Source organism: Ochotona princeps, chromosome 7 (assembly GCF_030435755.1).
Source record: "Ochotona princeps isolate mOchPri1 chromosome 7, mOchPri1.hap1, whole genome shotgun sequence".
Lineage (NCBI taxonomy): Eukaryota > Metazoa > Chordata > Mammalia > Lagomorpha > Ochotonidae > Ochotona > Ochotona princeps.
Window position 1 is genome coordinate 10115160 of NC_080838.1, and position 18331 is coordinate 10133490.

General features: G+C 39.1%; 1 protein-coding gene across 1 annotated transcript; it reads right to left on the reverse strand.

Annotated features, from left to right (window-relative positions):
• Positions 1-15447: 15447 nt before the first annotated feature.
• Positions 15448-16626, reverse strand: LOC101533183 (serine-threonine kinase receptor-associated protein-like). The gene has a single exon (XM_036495107.2). The coding sequence runs from the start codon at positions 16539-16541 to the stop codon at positions 15489-15491; it is 1053 nt and encodes a 350-aa protein (XP_036351000.2). The 5' UTR covers positions 16542-16626; the 3' UTR covers positions 15448-15488.
• Positions 16627-18331: the final 1705 nt, after the last annotated feature.

Consider the following 18331-nt stretch of genomic DNA (forward strand, 5'->3'; position numbering starts at 1 on the left):
ACAAATAGTTCAAGTTTTTCCTTTGACTGAACTTAAATTATCATGCCATTTTCTTGTTGTCTTAACAGTGAGAATGTTGACTGCAGACCAAAGTTCACTATCCTTTATAACTAATACAAATTACAGAATGGACATAAATTTTTAATTATAAATATTGGTGTTAAAAATATTATAGACTTTTGCCCAAGATACCAGACTGGGGCAAACATTGTACCACAGACGGTTAAGCTGTCACTTGGCCAGCATCTCGTGTCTGAGTACCAATTCAGGCCCTGACTGTTCTGCTTCTGGTCCAACTCCCTGGCAATACAACTGCGAGGCAGCAGAGGCTAATCAAGTATCTGGGCCCCTGAGAGACCTGGATGGAGTTTTAGCCACCTGACTGGAGTAGCCTAGCCCTAGCTTTTGTGGCCATTTGGGAAATGAACCAGAAGGTTGAAAATCTCTCTTTTACTCTCTCTCTGTCTCTCCCTCTCACTGTCATTCTGCCTTGCAAGTAAGTAGATAAGTTAAAAAAAAAAATCACCAGCTTTGAAAAAAAAATAGCTGGAATTTTACAGGATAGAGCAGAAAATTCTATCTACCAACATTCTTATATAATAGAATTCTGATGAGATCTCTTTAAAAAACTATACTGAGTCAAACTGCTGATAATCAGGGCTTAATAAAACACACACACTACATCAGTGAAGTTTGTGTTTGCTTTTGTTTTCTCTTTACAAAGAGCAAGAAAGTGTCCTGGGGGCTCTGGGACTGTGATACATATTTGAATTGATATCTGAATGTTTCACACAGCTTTATGCTTCCATTATTCTCAAAATCTATTCCTTCTGTCATAAATGCCAAAAAACTTCTTCTCTGAAATGACAAATTTAGAATCATCATACAAGGTCCCAGCACCAATGAGACCCTCTCAAGGAAGCATCTTTAGGTGCAGGTGAAATGAATTCAAGACTTTGATTCACAGAAAGGTGTTCTAGCATCATTCAGTTAAGAAAGTCCCCTTTGCTAGATTTTGCCTTACAAGCGGAGCCCAAAGAAAATGTTACTTTGTTTTTTTTGCTCCAAGTTGTTGTTCAGATTAAACATAGTGAATGAAATCACCTGGGACAAAACTATCTCTTCTGTCTACCCCTAACCAATGCTTTCTGATGCTGTCGTTGTTATTATGATGGAGTTTCCTGTCCCACAGAGAGCACTGCTAGCATTCAGCCAACACAGACACACTGGACATACATACCAGCACCAGCACCTGTCTTCTAAACGTAGCTTCACACACAGTGGACACTTTATAATATGTGGCATGCTGCACAAATGAGAGCCAAATGCCCCTGCATTTAGTATACATGCGTAGAACCAGGCACTCTTCCTATTTCTCACTGGCTTCTGATACAATCCTACATTTATGGAGTATATACAACAAATATATTTCTTTTTTTTTATCTACTAATATAAAATACTATGAAAAATTCATGGAAAACAGAATTTTAAAAATTTTAAATCATATTTCAATCAGTGAATTTACTTTAAAAATAGTTATTTGGTCTTTAAAAAAATAGTTATTTGACAGGCAAAGAAATTAGGTGCAGGGAATGCAGGGGTTGTTGCCATTCATTCATTGATTCATTACTCAAATGCCCACTTTAGTGAGGTTGGGTCAGGCATCCAGAAACTCAAAACAGGCTTCTCCCATGGTGTTAGGAAGCCAATTATTTGAGTAACCACGGTTTCCTCCCAAAGTCTAAATTAGCAGGAAGTTCAAGGAGGAAGATGAAATGAGGTATCAAATCCAGTATTCTGATATAGGACATGGGCACCATAAACAGTCTAGCAGGCTAAATGTCTAGTCTTTAAAGATTATTTTGAAAAACATTCATAGTTTTTTCCTTACATATATTTCCATGAATTTTTAAACCTCCCAGTATACTATGAATTACAAACAAAATGATCACAGTAACAGGTTGATGTATTTGGGCAAATTATACATATCAATTATTGTTACAAACAATGGGTGGAATCAAAAGTGACCAACTGGATCAAAAGAAATACAAATGTATTTGTACTTCAATACAATTACTATCATATGTAATTGGAAATGTCTAGATATTTAGAAAGTTTAGATCTTTGTCAGTGTATTTACACAGCTATAAACTAAACCTATTTGCATGTTTTCACTCATGTACAGTGTATAATTATAAAAGGTTGAAGCTTATATCTGATATGTGCAAAATTTAGGATTTTTCAATAGTCCTATAACTGTATGCATTTCTTTATCTCTATTGCAATGCATTAAAATCATCAAAGATACAAAGACACACTCATGATCTCTAGGAACTTGCAAGTTACTAATGTGTATTCTTCCTTTTTGTATTTTTCCTAGCCCCTTTGGGACAGCTTATGCAATTTTACTAGCAATTTTAGCACTCAATAAATCTGCAGCAGATTGACTCTCAGTTTTTAAGGATTTCAGGCAGCATAAAAAATACAGGAGCAAGGAAATAATTTTTGTAATTAAACATCATCTCCGTGGTCAACTCACATATATCTGACACTTTCATATTAACAAAGGCTAATGTGATACTTACATTACCATGGCGTCTGTGAACAGAGCTCACTGGCTTGACTCTCCAGTCAACATACATTCTATTCACTTTCTTTTTTTTTTTAAGATGTATTTTTATTATATTATTTATGTATCTGAGGTGAAGGGGGATATTGAGGGAGAATCCCCACCCAGTCTCCCACCTGCCCAAAGTCCCGGATGTGGGACATGCTGAGATACTTGCTCAAGTGGTCTTAATAGTCCTCCAGTTATGGATCGCTGCCAGTCACATCACATGGGGCTCGGCAGTGTGGCCTAGTGGCTAAGGCCCTCGCCTTGATCCCATATGGCCGCTGGTTCTAATCGCGGCAGCTCCACTTCCTCTCTCTCTCTCCTCCTTTCAGTATATCTGACTTTGTAATAAAAATAAAATAAATCTATTCACTTTCTGAGCAGCAATAGTTTTCTACGCATTAGGCCAGTGGCATCCTCATATGTTCTATAGCCGCTTGCAACACTCTTTTCAGAAAGTGAACCATTTTACCTAGTAAGCTGTAACTGAATCCCACACAGCTCTCACATTTTTAGGAGAGTACAAAACTGTGGACTTTCTGAGAATAAAGAACTATACATGAGAGAATTAAATACTTCATAACAGTTTGCTGGGGCTGCCAGAACAGAATATGACACAGACTGGGCAGCTTCATCAACACAACTGTATTTTCTCACAGTTCTACAGACTAAAGTGCTCAAGTTCAATGTGTCAGCAGGTTTGGTTTCTCCTGAGGCTTCCTCCTCCCAGTATCCTCACATGGCCTTTCGTCTGTGAATGTGGATGGCTGATGAAGCATTAGTCAGATGGATTACAGCCCTAACCTTAAGATATCCTTTAACCTGAACTTCTTTAAAGGACCAATCTCCACATGCAGTCCCAATAGGTACAAGGGCTTCAGCATAAGAATAGGAGAATGAGGGAGGCTCCAAAATTCAATCCACAACATTCTGGGGGAAAAAGTCTTCAAATTCATGAACACCAGTAATCTTATTGAAACACTTGCCTTTTAACACTTCCTATGATATTTTCAAAATCTCCTAAAAAGTATAACTGCTACTATGAGTTTTACTCCAAATCCCAAGCAGAAAAAAATACCATGTTAACTATTTCTCTTGCACTTAAATGGATCAAGAAGCTGTGGGGAAAATCAGTTTGTATTGTTTCTGAGACTGCATCACTCCCTTCATCTTCATCCTGAAACCCTTATGAAGTTTAGAACATACCCAAAAAAATGCACTCCGTCTACACTGGCCATCATTGCCTGAGAGCTCCAGTGCTTGGCTGTGGTTGGGGCTCTGCTGAGGCTGAGAGTCTGGAAGATGGAACTAATGGCCCACGAGCATGTGAGGGAAGGAACAGAGCAGAGCACAGATTTCAGCTGCTCTTGGGGCTCCCAAACTTGCTGCTGGCCTGCCCTTTGCAGAGTTGGAGGCAGGCTCCACGCCTTCCTCCTTTCCCCACCTCACAGATATTCAGACATCCAGTCCTCTTCTTGCAGTCATCATTTCTTTCTTTGTTTGTATTGCAAAAATAAAAATAACACAAAGCCTGAACTGAGCTACCTTGTAAATGGATATATTCAGTGGAGATGTCTACAAAGACTTTACCATTCATGATAAGTTCCATATCTGTCTCATAATAGCAATCAGGAGGAGAGCATGAACCCCTTCTGAGATTCAATGAGAGATGTCATAAACAAAACGATAAAGAAATAAATTGCATGCCTCATCACAGATTCTTTAGAAATCTAGAGTTGGCTGTTTTTATTTCTTCATCTCCCAAGAAATTTAGAATTTCCCAGGAGTGTGAAAATAATCTTTGGTTTCTTTCATGATGGTATGAATGCTGATATTAAGAGAGTTGATAAGGACAAATATGACTTTTTATCCACCCAACAGAGAAACTTCCCCACGCTAAGGAAGCCTGCTGCTCTACTTTTATCCAAAATTCTGCTGCTCACTTGGGCCATCTCAATAATCCAGTCATCATTTAGAAATCAAACACATTTTATTACTGTATTCCTTAGAAATCGGGTTGCCAGAATATAAGTACATTAATGAAATAAACCAAGATGAAAACATCTTTTTTTTTAATTCATTAATTACATTGTATTATGTAACAGTTTCATAGGTACTTGGATTCTCCCCACCCCTCCCCAAACCCTCCCACCATGGTGGATTCCTCCACCTTGTTGCATAACCACAGTTCAAGTTCAGTTGAGGTTCCCCCATTGCAAGCATATACCAAACATAGAGTCCAGCATCTTATTGTCCAGTCAAGTTCAATGGCTTCTTAGGTATACCCTCTCTGGTCTGAAGACAGAGCCAGCAGAGTATCATCCCAATCAATTGAAAGCTCCAACATACCATCAGCAAAAATTTACATCATTATGTAATTAATTGACATAGTAATGAGTAACCAATATGTTAAAAGTAAATGCAAGTTCTTAACCACCTTCTGTGACCACCTCATTGACATTTCAATTTAGTTTATACACAACGTATAACAAACCTAACATAACATGTTATACATAACATCATATCATCTTAAATTAAGGCAAACATGTGGTATTTAACCTTTTGGGATTGGCTCATTTCCCTTAGCATTATGGTTTCCAGTCTGGCCCATTTGGCCACAAAGAACTGCATTTTGTTTTTTTTTAATAGCTGAGTAGTATTCCATGGAGTAGATGAACCATAGCTTTCTTATCCAATCCTCTGCTGATGGGCATTTTGGCTGCTTCCATGTTTTTGCTATTACTGATTGTGCTACTGTGAACATAGGAGTGCATGTTGGTTTCTCATAAAACAAGTGTTCTGGATATATTCCTAGGAGTGCTATTGCCGGATCATACAGTATGTTGAATTTGAGTTGTTTGAATGTTCTCCATATTGATTTCCATAGAGGCTGCAGCCCCACCAGCAGTGGAGTGAAAACATCTTTTAGCTAAGACATCTGGTCAACATTTGTGTGAGATATTTCACTTATTCTTCTAGGCAGCTTCCAATATTTGAGTAAGAGGAGCAAGATTAGATTAATTTGTTCCTTTTTATAGTATCTATGATTTTCCTGATAGATATTTGGAATAGCTGTTTTTTATCAATTTTCTATCTCATTTGATAGAAAATCATATAATTTTTTCAACTGTGTCACAATAAAATTATAATAACTAAATTTTCCCCACACAAAACTTCTTTTGTCAAGGAGTTTTGCTGTAATTTTAAATGAAGTAAAAGATGATATCATATGATTGCCGGTCTTTGGTTCAGAATAACGCAGGGCTAGAGGACAATTGTGGTGGTGACTCTGAGACTGGGGTATCAACAAGATTGGCTATGGAATGTACCTTTTAGACATAGAGCTGTATATAGGTTGTACAGTAACATATGTTTCAGTGTTTTATATGGTGAACATGTAAGCATTCATTACATTATTAATTATACTTCTGCATATATGTACATATATCTATATAAATATATCTCAATTGTTTTATAATAAAATGTTTAAGAAGCAAACATTCAATATCAAATTTAGGACTTCTTTGCCCAAAATGAAGACCAACAATATGTATAGCCAAAAGGTAAACTTCGTGCTTTACTATGAGAACACTGAACAAGTCTGGGAGTGATTCACTAACTTTCAATTCTTTCTGTAGCTGAAGTGTTCACAACACCAGGGGATCCGGCTCTTTCGTGTTCTCCCCAGCTTGGGCTGTGGGGAGTAACATCCCCTGTGCTGATGCTGACGGGGGCCCTGCTGTGTGTGCTGCTATTGTGCTGCCTTAGTAGTCTCTAAGATTTTACCCATTACTAGCTAGACCTCAGCAAAGAACTTAAAATCAAACACCAGGGACAAGGCTCTTTTCCCTAATAATCTAATAATGGGATGAACAAAATAGCAAAAGGCAAAGCGATCAACTATTATTTCACTTCGACCTTAATATTTGTAGTTCAATGCTGATTATTCCCCTATTTTTATTTCAGTCTTCTGGATCAAATGACTGAATAAATACACTCATTCTAGAGTTCTCTATTAAATGACCTAAGAGTCATGGCAGATATTCCTGGGGCAATATAAAAGTATCAGCCACTCTCTCTGGCCCTCAAAAGCTCTCAACCAAGTTGCAGTTTGTAGACATACAAGCGAAATAAATTATAAATGCAAAGCAGGGTAGCATACATCCTTACTGAATAACAAGGATATCAAATAATGTAGGAATTTATAGCAAGGCAGGGCTCATAAATGAGGGTGTAATTTGGACAAGTTTAACCAACTGGAAGGGATTTAAGGGCAATTTTAACCACCTCCCAACTCAAGGATTTAGCTGGAGGCCCATAATGCACTAGAAGGGATAAAAAACTGAGTCAGACCCATCTGCTCTTCAAGGCCAGCTGTTATCTTTGAGCCCCCATTCTCTCCCAGGTAAACTGTACAAGGTTTTCATAACGATTTAGAATACTAACATTTGGGGAAATGCCTGTAACTAAATAGGACCCTGATAAGTATTTGTTTGCTTTTCTTGGTGCAGGAGGCCTCAGCATGAAAATTCATAAACAAGAAATTGCAAACCAATTGTGTAGAGACTTCCAGTACACGGAATAAGAGATCTAGGTACTTTATATTCTATATATTTCAAGTGGCTTTAATAAGAGAAGGTCGTGGTGAAAGCACCATTTGGAAAAGATAATTGCAGCAGTTATGGATCCTGGCTGAGAGAGAAGACTTGATCCAGACAAATAATTAGGAGATTAATGCAATGGTCTCAATGCAAGATATTAAGGCCTAAAACTAGAGTGGTAGTCAAAGATGAATTCAACATGAGATAATGTGACTGCATGGACCACTTTCATGAATTCAGGAAAGATCCTAGAGTTACCATCACACAGTCACGTGATTCTGTCAAATTTACATATATTTGCAATTCAAGGGCTAAGACCATTGTCCCTTTCCACCCCTCCCTTCTTTCCAAATCACTTTCTTCTTGTTATAATCTAGAGTAGCAGTGAGCACTTTAGGAAGTAGACTAAGGGGAATTTGAGCTGAAAAGAGATTTAGTTTGGGTTTCAAATGGTGTGTTTGTGTGATCTTCAGTTACTTCCCTGTGTCATCACTACCAGCTTTTCTGTGAAGAAGTGATTCCAAAATTATTCGCCATGTCCCTGAATTAACTGAGAAGGAGACATACAGCTATGGGTTGTATTGCAACATACATGTTTCAAGGCCCTAAAGCTAATGGATGGGTGATAAAAGAGAAGCAGATTTTGAAATGTGTGGGGCCAGAGGAAGTTTGCAAAACATTCTTCCCAGCAGCTGATCCATAGAATTAGAAGTAGATGAGTTGGTTCTCATAGATAGCTAATCAAATACGTGTTCTGTCCTGTCGGGAATTTATTCAGTATTCTCATTTTACATTGTAATTATCTAACTGTATTATAATGCTGCAAATATACACATTTCATTTTATTCATTTTTATATTGGAATTTTGAACTTGAGTTTATCAGAATTCCTGATTTCGTACAATATAAACCTTTAATTCTCACAGTAAGTCTAAACCAGCTTATTTATAACAAGAAAAAAATTTTTTAAAAACCTGAAAGCTTTTTCTTCAAAGACTTGAAAACAATTTCCATGGCACTATCAAAAGTGAGCTATGATGTTGAAAGAAACTTTTGTGAACTATTAAAATTTATTTAAAAGGTGTCAATCAGTGTGTTGGAGAAGTGACTGAGATACGGCTCTATTTATTCTCACTTCAAAAAATCATTGCACAATGTTTCACTTTAAAAAGCGATGATAAACAAGTATGTAGACAAAAATCTGAAGAAAAACAATGGTGTTGAGCTCTGCCAGCATGGTTTACCAAAGTGTATTATTTTCATGGATTTTGTAGTGTTTATCAGTCAGTTATGATTCCATTTCCCAATTTAAATAAAAACTAGCCTTTATGCTCAACAAAAACATAGTTTTTTTTTCTAAAAAATGACCTCTTAAAACTAGGTTGACTATCCTTGATTGTGATGACAACAATAATAATAATAAGACAGACATAGATATGTTGAGGAAACCCTACAATGCTAGTGAAGGCAATTTATAATGTAGAATCATGAGAAAGGGCTTACCCTGGTTAGCTGGAAGCACCTCAGCTGAATTTGGTCTTGAGACATACTAGGGTGACTTAGTGGAGTGCAATAGGAACATCTCATAGGAGGTGGAGTTAAGCTCAAAACAGAGTTAATGGGAAGATTTGGAAAGCAGCCTCTGCCCTTGTAAGGTCTAGAAGCACTAATGGAAAGTGTGATCCAGCCCCAACAGCCACTTCTTCCCTTTCCTAGTCTACTGTGCGGTACTTCGAAAATGCAAGGACGTAATGCCATGGCTGTGCAGAGGGACTGCATGAAAGGAGATTGTCCCTGCCAAGTGTATGTTGGAAATGCTGAGTCAGATGTAAAGAAACTAGCTTCTTCAACACTTAAGCCTTTGATAAGCTATTTTACATTGTTACTTTCATAATGAAGGCCATCTTTGTTGACCAGGTACAAAAACATTTTCTATTCCTCCCTGAGTGCCAGATGTTTTGCAAAAATATTCTGACACAAGTTTGGAGCATTCAGGCCTGCTGGTAAGTTCACACAAATGAACATTGCATGTCCTCAATATCCCACTGCGCCTCCCACACTGCGTTTTGTCTCACCTACAGCAAGATCCTTTGACCTCGTCACCACTCAGACCTTTACCCCATACTATTCTGCATTTTTTTAAGATTTATTTATTTATTTTATTGGAAAGTCAGATATACGAGAGGAAGAGAGACAGAGAGAAAGATCTTCTGTCTCATGATTCACTCCCCAAGTGGCCACAATGGCTGGAGTTGAGTAAATCCAAAGCCAGGAGCCCGGATCCTCTTCCAGGTCTCCCATGGAGAGTGCAGGGTCCCAAGGAATTGGGTCATCCTCGACTGCCTTCCCAGGCAACAGGCAGGGAGCTGGATGGGAAGCAGGGCTGCCGGGATTAGAACCAGCACCCATATGGGATCCTGGCACATTCAAGACAAGGACTTCAGGTGCTAGGCTACCGCACCAGGCCCAGAAAGGTAACTTTTATACAGAAGGAGTGACAGACAGAAAGATCTTCCATTTGCTGGTTCATTCCATGAGTGACTGCAGTGACTGCAGCCGAGCTGATCAGAAGCCAAGATCCAGGGGCTTCTGGGTATCCCACGTGGATGCAGGGTCCCAAGGCTTTGGGCTGTCATAAACTGCTTTCCCAGGCCACACGCAGGAAGCTAAATGGGAAATTGAGCAGCCGAGACTCAAACCGACGCTCATATGAGATGCCAGTGCTTAGAAGTGGAATATTAGCCAGTTGAGTCAACTTACTAGCCTGTCTAATCATTCTTTTTTCTTCTGTCATCTTTTAATTAGTATTATTATTATTATATGATACAATTCCATAGGCCCTGGGATTTCCCTTATCCCCTCTTTAGGCCCCTCAATCCTCACTGAGTTCCCCTATATCATTATTATAGTTTAGTTCTTCATACATAGTCATATGTCCATCATTGCAGGCATGGACAATGGCAGAGTCCAGTATCCTATTGTCAAGATATAGTAAACAGTTTCATTAGAAGTCCATCCTTGGAAGTAGAGATGCACACTGCATTGTATCCTCACATCTGGATATGATAGTCTCCATTACACAGTTACTATACATCCCCTTAAATGAAAAGCCACAAAACAAAATCAACAACAGGTAGAAAAAAAAGAAATTAACAACACCATGAAGTTAAATAACATGCAGCCAAATGACTAATGTGTTGCTGAAGAAATGAAAAAGACAATCAAGAACCTTCTTGAGGAAAATCATGCTACTGCATGATTAATGAGTCAGTGAAGAATTTAATCAGAAGAAAGTGTTTTGAAGAGATGAAACTAACAACAAAAAATCAAAATCTATGAGATATAGTTTCCACTGATCTTTGTGGGTGAGATATATCTCCAGTAGGCAACAAATAGATGGGATTTGTTTTTTAATCTCGTCTACTAATTATGACATTTGATTGATGAGCTTAAGCCATTTATATTCAGGGTTAATATGAATGGGAGGTAATTTGGTTCTGTCATTTTAGGAATGGGTTGTTCATTGATTTAGTCTTCTGTTGTTATTTTACTGGGATGTTCTTCTCATTTGCTTTTGTTTTTGTTGGTTGCTATCCCTTTTCTCTGTCAAGAGAACATCTTTAAGCATCATTTGTAGGGCAGGTTTGGAAGAGGCATATTCTTTTAACTTTTCTTGAGTATGGAAAAATTTTTATTTCATTTTCAAAGACAAAGGAAAGTTTACTGGGTACAACAATTTTTTTCTTTTAGAATCTGGAATATGTCACTCCATTCTCTTCTGGTCTGTAGAGTTTCCTGTGAGAGATCTGTGAGTTCAATTGGCATTATTTTACATATCAGCTGATTTTTTTATGTGCACATTTAAGGATCTTTTCCTTATGTTCAATTGAGGAGAACAAGTGAAGATGGCTTTTAATCAACTCTGTTGGGAGTTCTGTGCCCCTACTGGATATTGTTTCCCAATTTTTTTTCCAGATTAGGGTAATTTTCCTTTACTATTTCATTAAATACATTATAAAACCAGTTTCTTTTCTGCACATTCTGGGACTCCCATAACTCTTAAATTCGGCCTTTTAATAGTTTCTTTCGGGCCCAGCAGCATGGCCTAGTGGCTAAAGTCCTCACCTTGAACGCACCCATGATCCCATATGGGCGCCAGTTCTAATCCCAGCAGCCCCACTTCCCATCCAGCTCCCTGCTTGTGGCCTGGGAAAGCAGTCGAGGATGGCCCAAAGCTTTGGGACCCTGCACCCACGTGGGAGACCCGGAAGCGATTCCTCGTTCCTGGCTTCGGATCAGCGCAGCACCAGCCGTTGCGGTCACTTGGGGAGTGAATCATTGGACGGAAGATCTTCCTCCCTATCTCTCCTCCTTTCTGTATATCTGGCTTTGTAATAAAAATAAATAAACCTTATAATAAAAAATAATTTCTTTCAATTCTTGAATATTTTTTAGCCTGATTCAGCTCTGCTTCCAGCTTTTTGTTTGTTTCCCCCTGGTGACAGGAAATATCTTCTGATTTTGAGATTCTTTCTTCTGCCTCCTTCATTCTATTTTTGAAACTCTCCACTGTACTTTAATTGGCTTCACTTCACTGTATTCTTCATTTCTGATGTATCAGCTTTCATTTGATTCAGTTCCAGCGTGACATGTTCCTTAAATTCCTTGAATGCCTATTTTACTTGCTTCTTGTATTGATAAGAAGTTTTATAACAAGTGTTTTGAATTCTGTATCCCCCATTTTCTTGATGTCTTTCTCAGTGCACTGTGAGGTTGACAAAGGGTTTTCTCCTTTGCTGAGGAGACTTCAGTAATATTCACTGTGCCTCTGTCTCTTCTTTTGCTTTCGGTCATTGTACTTCTTGTCATCAGATTCTTCTTCTTGGGGCAGGTTTCTAAGCTGTGTCACTCACGAGTCTACCTTTTGATTTTACTTCTTGCAGTTGATACACGGCTCATTGTTTGCAGTCACTTGTGCCACTCCTTCCAGTGAGTTCCAGGACTGGGTTCTTATGTTAGATTTCCACCATGGTCTCCATAGCCCCAGCTCCTGGCTCACCACTCTCCATCTCCTGTGATGCCATGCTGAGGCTGCACCGTTGTCTATACAACCTTCTCCCACTTCTGGTTAGAGTATAAGTCCTAGGATTAGGGAGACACCAGGTGTCCTACATAGCTAGTTTGTTGGTGGTACTGATCTTGCTGGAGGCAGTTGGCTGTTAGGTCTGAGGCCACACAGACATATTTTGACCGGTATGATGCCATAGACAGTATTATTTTCCTGGTGGACCAGTGCAACACACTGAGCTCAGTGAGTTCTTGCCGAGTTCCGAGCATGTGCAACTCACTGTCATCCCTACAGTCTTAAATTCTTTGCCACACTTTACAAAATGGCACCTGATGTGCCACTACTAGAGTTCTTGATCTGCTGGTCATCAGGTCTGAGGGTTCCCCAGACCTATCTTGGGTTGAACCTGTAGGATGCCACATTATTGCACTTCAGTGAGTCAAAAATGAGTTCACCCCCAGCTCCATGCATGCACAGCACTGTCCATAGCCCTTGCCAAGAGACATAAGAAAGTTCAAATAGAAATCATTTTCTTGTTACCAACTAAAAAATTAAAGCCCCAGTGTCCTATATCTCTAGCCCTGTTTGCTTTCCTAGACACTCAAATGCTGTCTAATGGTATGTCACAGTTATACAGCAGATGCTCAGAAAGAACTGTGAATCTCCAACTTGAGATAACATAAACAAAATAATATGAAATGTATTGTCTACAAATCATTACAAAAAATGGTCTGATTTTCAGACCATATTTGGGTACTATCAAGGCTGAGGAAAACAGAAATGGTCTTTAAATGTTAATGCAAAAATGCATATTATGTAAATGCCATGTATGGATTTCAGTTGTTTTACATCAACAAAAACTCCTTACGTTGTTTATTTATTTTAGAGGCAGAGAGAAAGAGAAAGAGAAAGACATAATTCCTGTCCCTGGTTCACTTTCCCAATGTCTTCAATGGCTGGACAGGACCAGAGCTAAAATAAGGAGCTAGGAATTCTCCTACAGTGTTGGCAGGAGCCCAACTACTTGAGCCATCAACACTACCTCTCAGAATCCACAATTGCAGGAAACTAGATCAGGATCCAGAAAGGCATGTCAAGTCCAAGCACCCTGATATGGGAAATGGGCCTCTTTCTTTCTTTCTTTCCTTTTTTTTAAGATTTATTTTTTACTGGAAAGGCAGGTATACAGAGAGAAGGAGAGAGAGAGAGAAAGATCTGCCATCCAGTGATTGATTTCTCAAGTGGGCACAATGCCAGAGCAATCCAAAGCCAGGAGCCAGGAGCTTTTTCCAGGCCTCCCATGTGGGTGCAGGGTCCCAAGGCTTTGGGCCATCTTCAGCTACTTTCCCAGGCCACAAGCAGGGAGCTGCAAGAGAAATGGGGCAGCTGGGAAGGCAGCAGACGATAGCTTCAGTGTTTAGGTTCTGCTACCCATGTAGGAGACCTAGTTGGAGTGCGAGCTTCAGGCTTTGGCCACAGCCCAGTCTCAGGCTTGGGCTCTCGCTCTCTCTCTCTCTTTCTGTCTTTCCTTTCACCTTTCCTCTCCTATACTTTCTCCAGCCCCACCATTCCAAATAAAGAAATACATTTTAAATAAGGAAGAAACATACCCTAAGCTATATTCTTTTGAATGTTAAATGCTCCCCTTTCTCAATTACTACTCATTTTTCTTCTTAGAAACATCACAAGATTGGCATGCAAAGGGCATGAAAAGCAAAAAGAAAGCGAAAGGGTGGAGACAGCAATACAGAGAAAAAAGAGAAAGAAACCTACTATAAAGAGAAGTGTTTCTAAACAGAAAAATCTCCCTCCTGTGTCGTAAGAATCATTGATGTCTCAAATGTTGAAGATGATTCACCAGGCTACTACATCAACCTGACACTTCCCTTGCATTATTTTCTCCTACTCGCTCCTCTTTTTATACTGACATCTTCTAGTCATTTATCAATTCTTTGGAGGCGCAGATAAAGTATATTTTCACTAGTAAGCCTTAACATTATGGTAGCTGCTACATTTCCATTAAGTTCTCTGTCAGAGAATTTCTGTCTTTTCATGAGACAGGAAATAGTCGACTTTACAACAATGGGCTATAAAAATACTAACTACAAAAGCAATGAGAATGAGTTCAATATTTAAGAATATACAGATCATATAAATTATTTTCACTTGCTCCACCCAACCCGGTATTGTAGGAAGAGAAAGAGATTATTACTACTTATGAGCAATTTTAAAATATGGCCTTCTTTCTTCTGGAAGCATGCTTTTGCCAGCTATCTAAGAGGCTTCTCTCCCACACTTCTCCCAAGTATTTGCTCAGATATCAGCTGTTCAGAAACCTTCTTTGACTACAGTGAAATTAAGCAGCGCCCCTCTCATTAAGCACTTCTCTTCCCTAGTCTGCATTATTTTTCCTTGATAGCATTTAGCTGCCTGACAAAACAAAGGTTTTGTCTCTACACTTGCACATATGCCCCCACAGAGGTGGGATTTCTTTTTCAATTCAACAGAACAGATAATAGAGGCTCACTAAATATGCTTTGTGAACAATTATTTGCATTTCATAAACAAGTCAAGCACAGCAACTCTAACAGATTTAATCCATGTAGCATCTCTGAAAAGTACAAAGTCATGGGTTACAGATGCTGATTGCAAGTCAGCTTACCCTTTCAAGACCATCACAAGGGAACTACTAAGTTGGTGTATACACTAAATTTATTTATTTTTTTTATTTAGAGCCATTTTATTTAGACAACTAAAAACAATTAGATGTTCCAAAGCAGGTACAAGGAAATCAAAGCAGTTACTTTACCCTGTATTCCCTCCTCTTAACAAGTAAACAAGAAAAAACAAAAGCATTCTGTTTTAAGGGAAAAGTCAGAAAATAGGCCAATATATTTGTCTTTTTCATAATAACATAAACAGCTACAGGAAATCTAATTGTAATAAGAGAAATGGTATGTTGGCTTGCACATGTTCATTAAAAAGACAACAGGCTGTTGTATGATAAGAGTATAACTCCACCTGCCTTCATCAGATACTCTTGAGTTTCCACTTACAGGTAACACCAAGTTAGTTGTTCCAGCATTCGAGCTAATTCATATTCCCCGTTATTTACTGCTGTGTTTGTCCTAAACAGAGAGTAACTCTGGAAGGCAGACACTTCTTAGTCCATACGTTGTTTATTATCTGTGGTAAATGCTTCATGCTCAGGCCTTAACTTTAGGAGTTGAAGAATAAATGGAATCTGAATTCTCCGTGGTAATTTCTTCTAGCTCCTCTTCCGCTGTCTCTGGGAAATTGATCTTGGGCTTGGCCAACTCTCCACTGTCGTCTTCAGGAAGCACACATTTCCAAAGGCCGTATGTTTTTCCTACAACAGTTTGCCACAGCCTCAGTGTTCCACCTTCAGAGCCACTGGCATAAAGCTCTCCATCAGGACTAAATCTCACACAGTGAATAGGACCAAAGTGTCCTTTGTAGGATTCTAACTCTTCTCCACTATTATAATCATACTTATAAAGTTTAAAATCTTCACCACCTGCAACAAGAAACTCTTTCTCACGATGAAGAGATGCAGAATTGATAGTTGCAGGAGCTTCGAAGGATTTAATTGGGTCCAAACTTACTGCACTATGAAAAGCAATAGGTCGTCCATAAGTTATAACCAAGATCTCTCCTTCAGGAATATACTCCATATTACTAACAGACATATTAAAATTTAGAGATTTCACTTCTGTCATAGTAGCATGATCCCAAAGGCGAACAGTCTGATCATCAGCTGAAAGAATCTGTTTATCCTCACTGCACCACAAAGCCTTTTTAATACCAGAAGTGTGACCACTGATTTCCTTAGGTTCTGCTTCAGGTTTGTTCCAATCATATATGCATAACAGTTTATCCTGTCCACCAGTTAACAAATAATTACTATCCTCTGTGAAATCCACAGTCTTGACAATGTGTTTATGTGCCAAGGTCACCAATTCATCTCCTGAAACAGCATCCCACACTTTAGCTGTGAAATCCGCAGTGGCTATGGCTGCTTTGGTGGCATCCTTATTCAACGTTTCACCCCAAACGGCACCTTTGTGACCCAAAAATGTTCCAATCCAGTCTCCGGTATCTCCTTGGCGTAGCATAGGCTTACCATCTTTGCAAGCGCTGATTAAGAAACAGCCATAAGGCGTGATGCCGCTGAAGGCCAGATCCACCACGGGCCGCGTGTGGCCCGAGCAGGTGAGCAGCGTCTGCCTCATGGCCATGGCGGCGGCGGGGGAGCGGGGCTGGGCTGGAGGGTCGTCCTTGTCTCGTCCGGCTCCGCAAGGCCCCCCTGCTCTCCCCGACACACGGAGGTCTGGGGCCGGAAACGAGGCACCGAGGCACCGCGGACAGGAAGGGGTGAGGGAGGGATGGGGAGTCTGCGACGGCTGCCAAGGCCGGGACACGGACGGAGGGAGGAGAGCAGGGCCTGGGGAAGGACCGAACAGCCGGCCCCCACTAAATTTAACTGGTGTGAATTTCTGGGTAATTGTGAGATTGGTATCTTCTCTTGCAGATTCATGAGTGTTATCCAGTGCAAAAATGAAAACTGAAGCAAAAACACATTTATTGATGCTGAATAGGGTAACAGTAAAACATCTAACCCGGGTATATGTAGAAAATTGTATGAGACTGGGAACTGATACACATAATTCTATGGTGCCATTTTTACTTCCATGGTCCCAAAACAAGCCCATTTAAAACCACTCAAGATTTTGTTTTTCAATAAACACATAGTTATTTCTGCTGCAATAACACCATCTTCGGAGACGGTGGTATTAAGATAACAGAAGTCATTGTCTACTCTCTATGGTGGACCATTTAGCAATATGACATATATAAGATATCCTGTGAGCACTGGAGGAAGGAATAGTCATTGCAAATAGGCAAAATAATTGCTATACTTCAGTCTGAAAATAAAGACAGCAATAGGAAAGATCTCACATAATTTTAGATAGTGTGTTCACTTGGTTTTTAAGTTCCAGTAATACTTTGCCAATCATAAGCACGCTTTAAATAAAAATAACAGTTTAACTAGAAATAATAAACTCCCTAGGTTGTCTTCTCTCCCAACCAACACTTTCAAACAGATCATAGAAATAACCTTTACACTTGAAGACAGCCTAAAAGCTCATCCCTTAAATCATTGCTTTAGATGTATCAGAGTATCTTATCAGAGTATCTTATCAGTTATACCCAGCCAGGTAGTAGTCCAGAGCCAGGCCTAACATCCCAAACTCTTTCACCTCCAGAGAATAAAACTACTCTGCATAGACTGTGACAATCCCAACAAACTCTTCACTAGATGGATTTTGAAATGAATGGCCTAAAAGATGGGAAATCTGGAAAATAATTTTTCATGATTTATATTTATTGTAAGGAACATTACATTATTGCTGTTCTTTATGACCATCTCTCAACATACGTATTGTCAGTAAGAATCATTGGTATGGTTTGATGTGTTTATTCCCTCTGATACTCATGGTGACATTTGATTTCCAATATAAAGGTGATTAAATCATTAGAAGGGATTATTTTTTTTTCTAGTGGGTGAGTTCTCACATTTATGAGACAAGAGTAGTTTCTATGTGAGTGGATTGTTAAAAAGCAATGCTATGTTTTATTTTTCCCAAAAGGGCCTAATTCCCTCTCTGTTGCTTTCATCATGAATTTAGAGGCATGAGGCCCTCGTCAGAAACAAGCAGTTACTGGCATCGTGTTCTTAGACTGTCCAGTCTCTAGAACCATAAGCCAAAAAGATAAAAATTTCAATCTTTTGTAAGCTACCCAGCCTCATATGACCTATTATAGCAACAGAACATGGAGTGACATATATAATAAATATCACAATACTTTGTTAATCAGTACAATCAATTTCCAGACCAAACTTAAACCAATAATGTTTGGCTTTCTCAAATTGGAAGCCCATAAGTAATCTGAAATGTTAGAACACCAATACAGAATGATCCCTAATGACAATCCATTCATAGTCTGTAGTCTGTGGTTATTCATT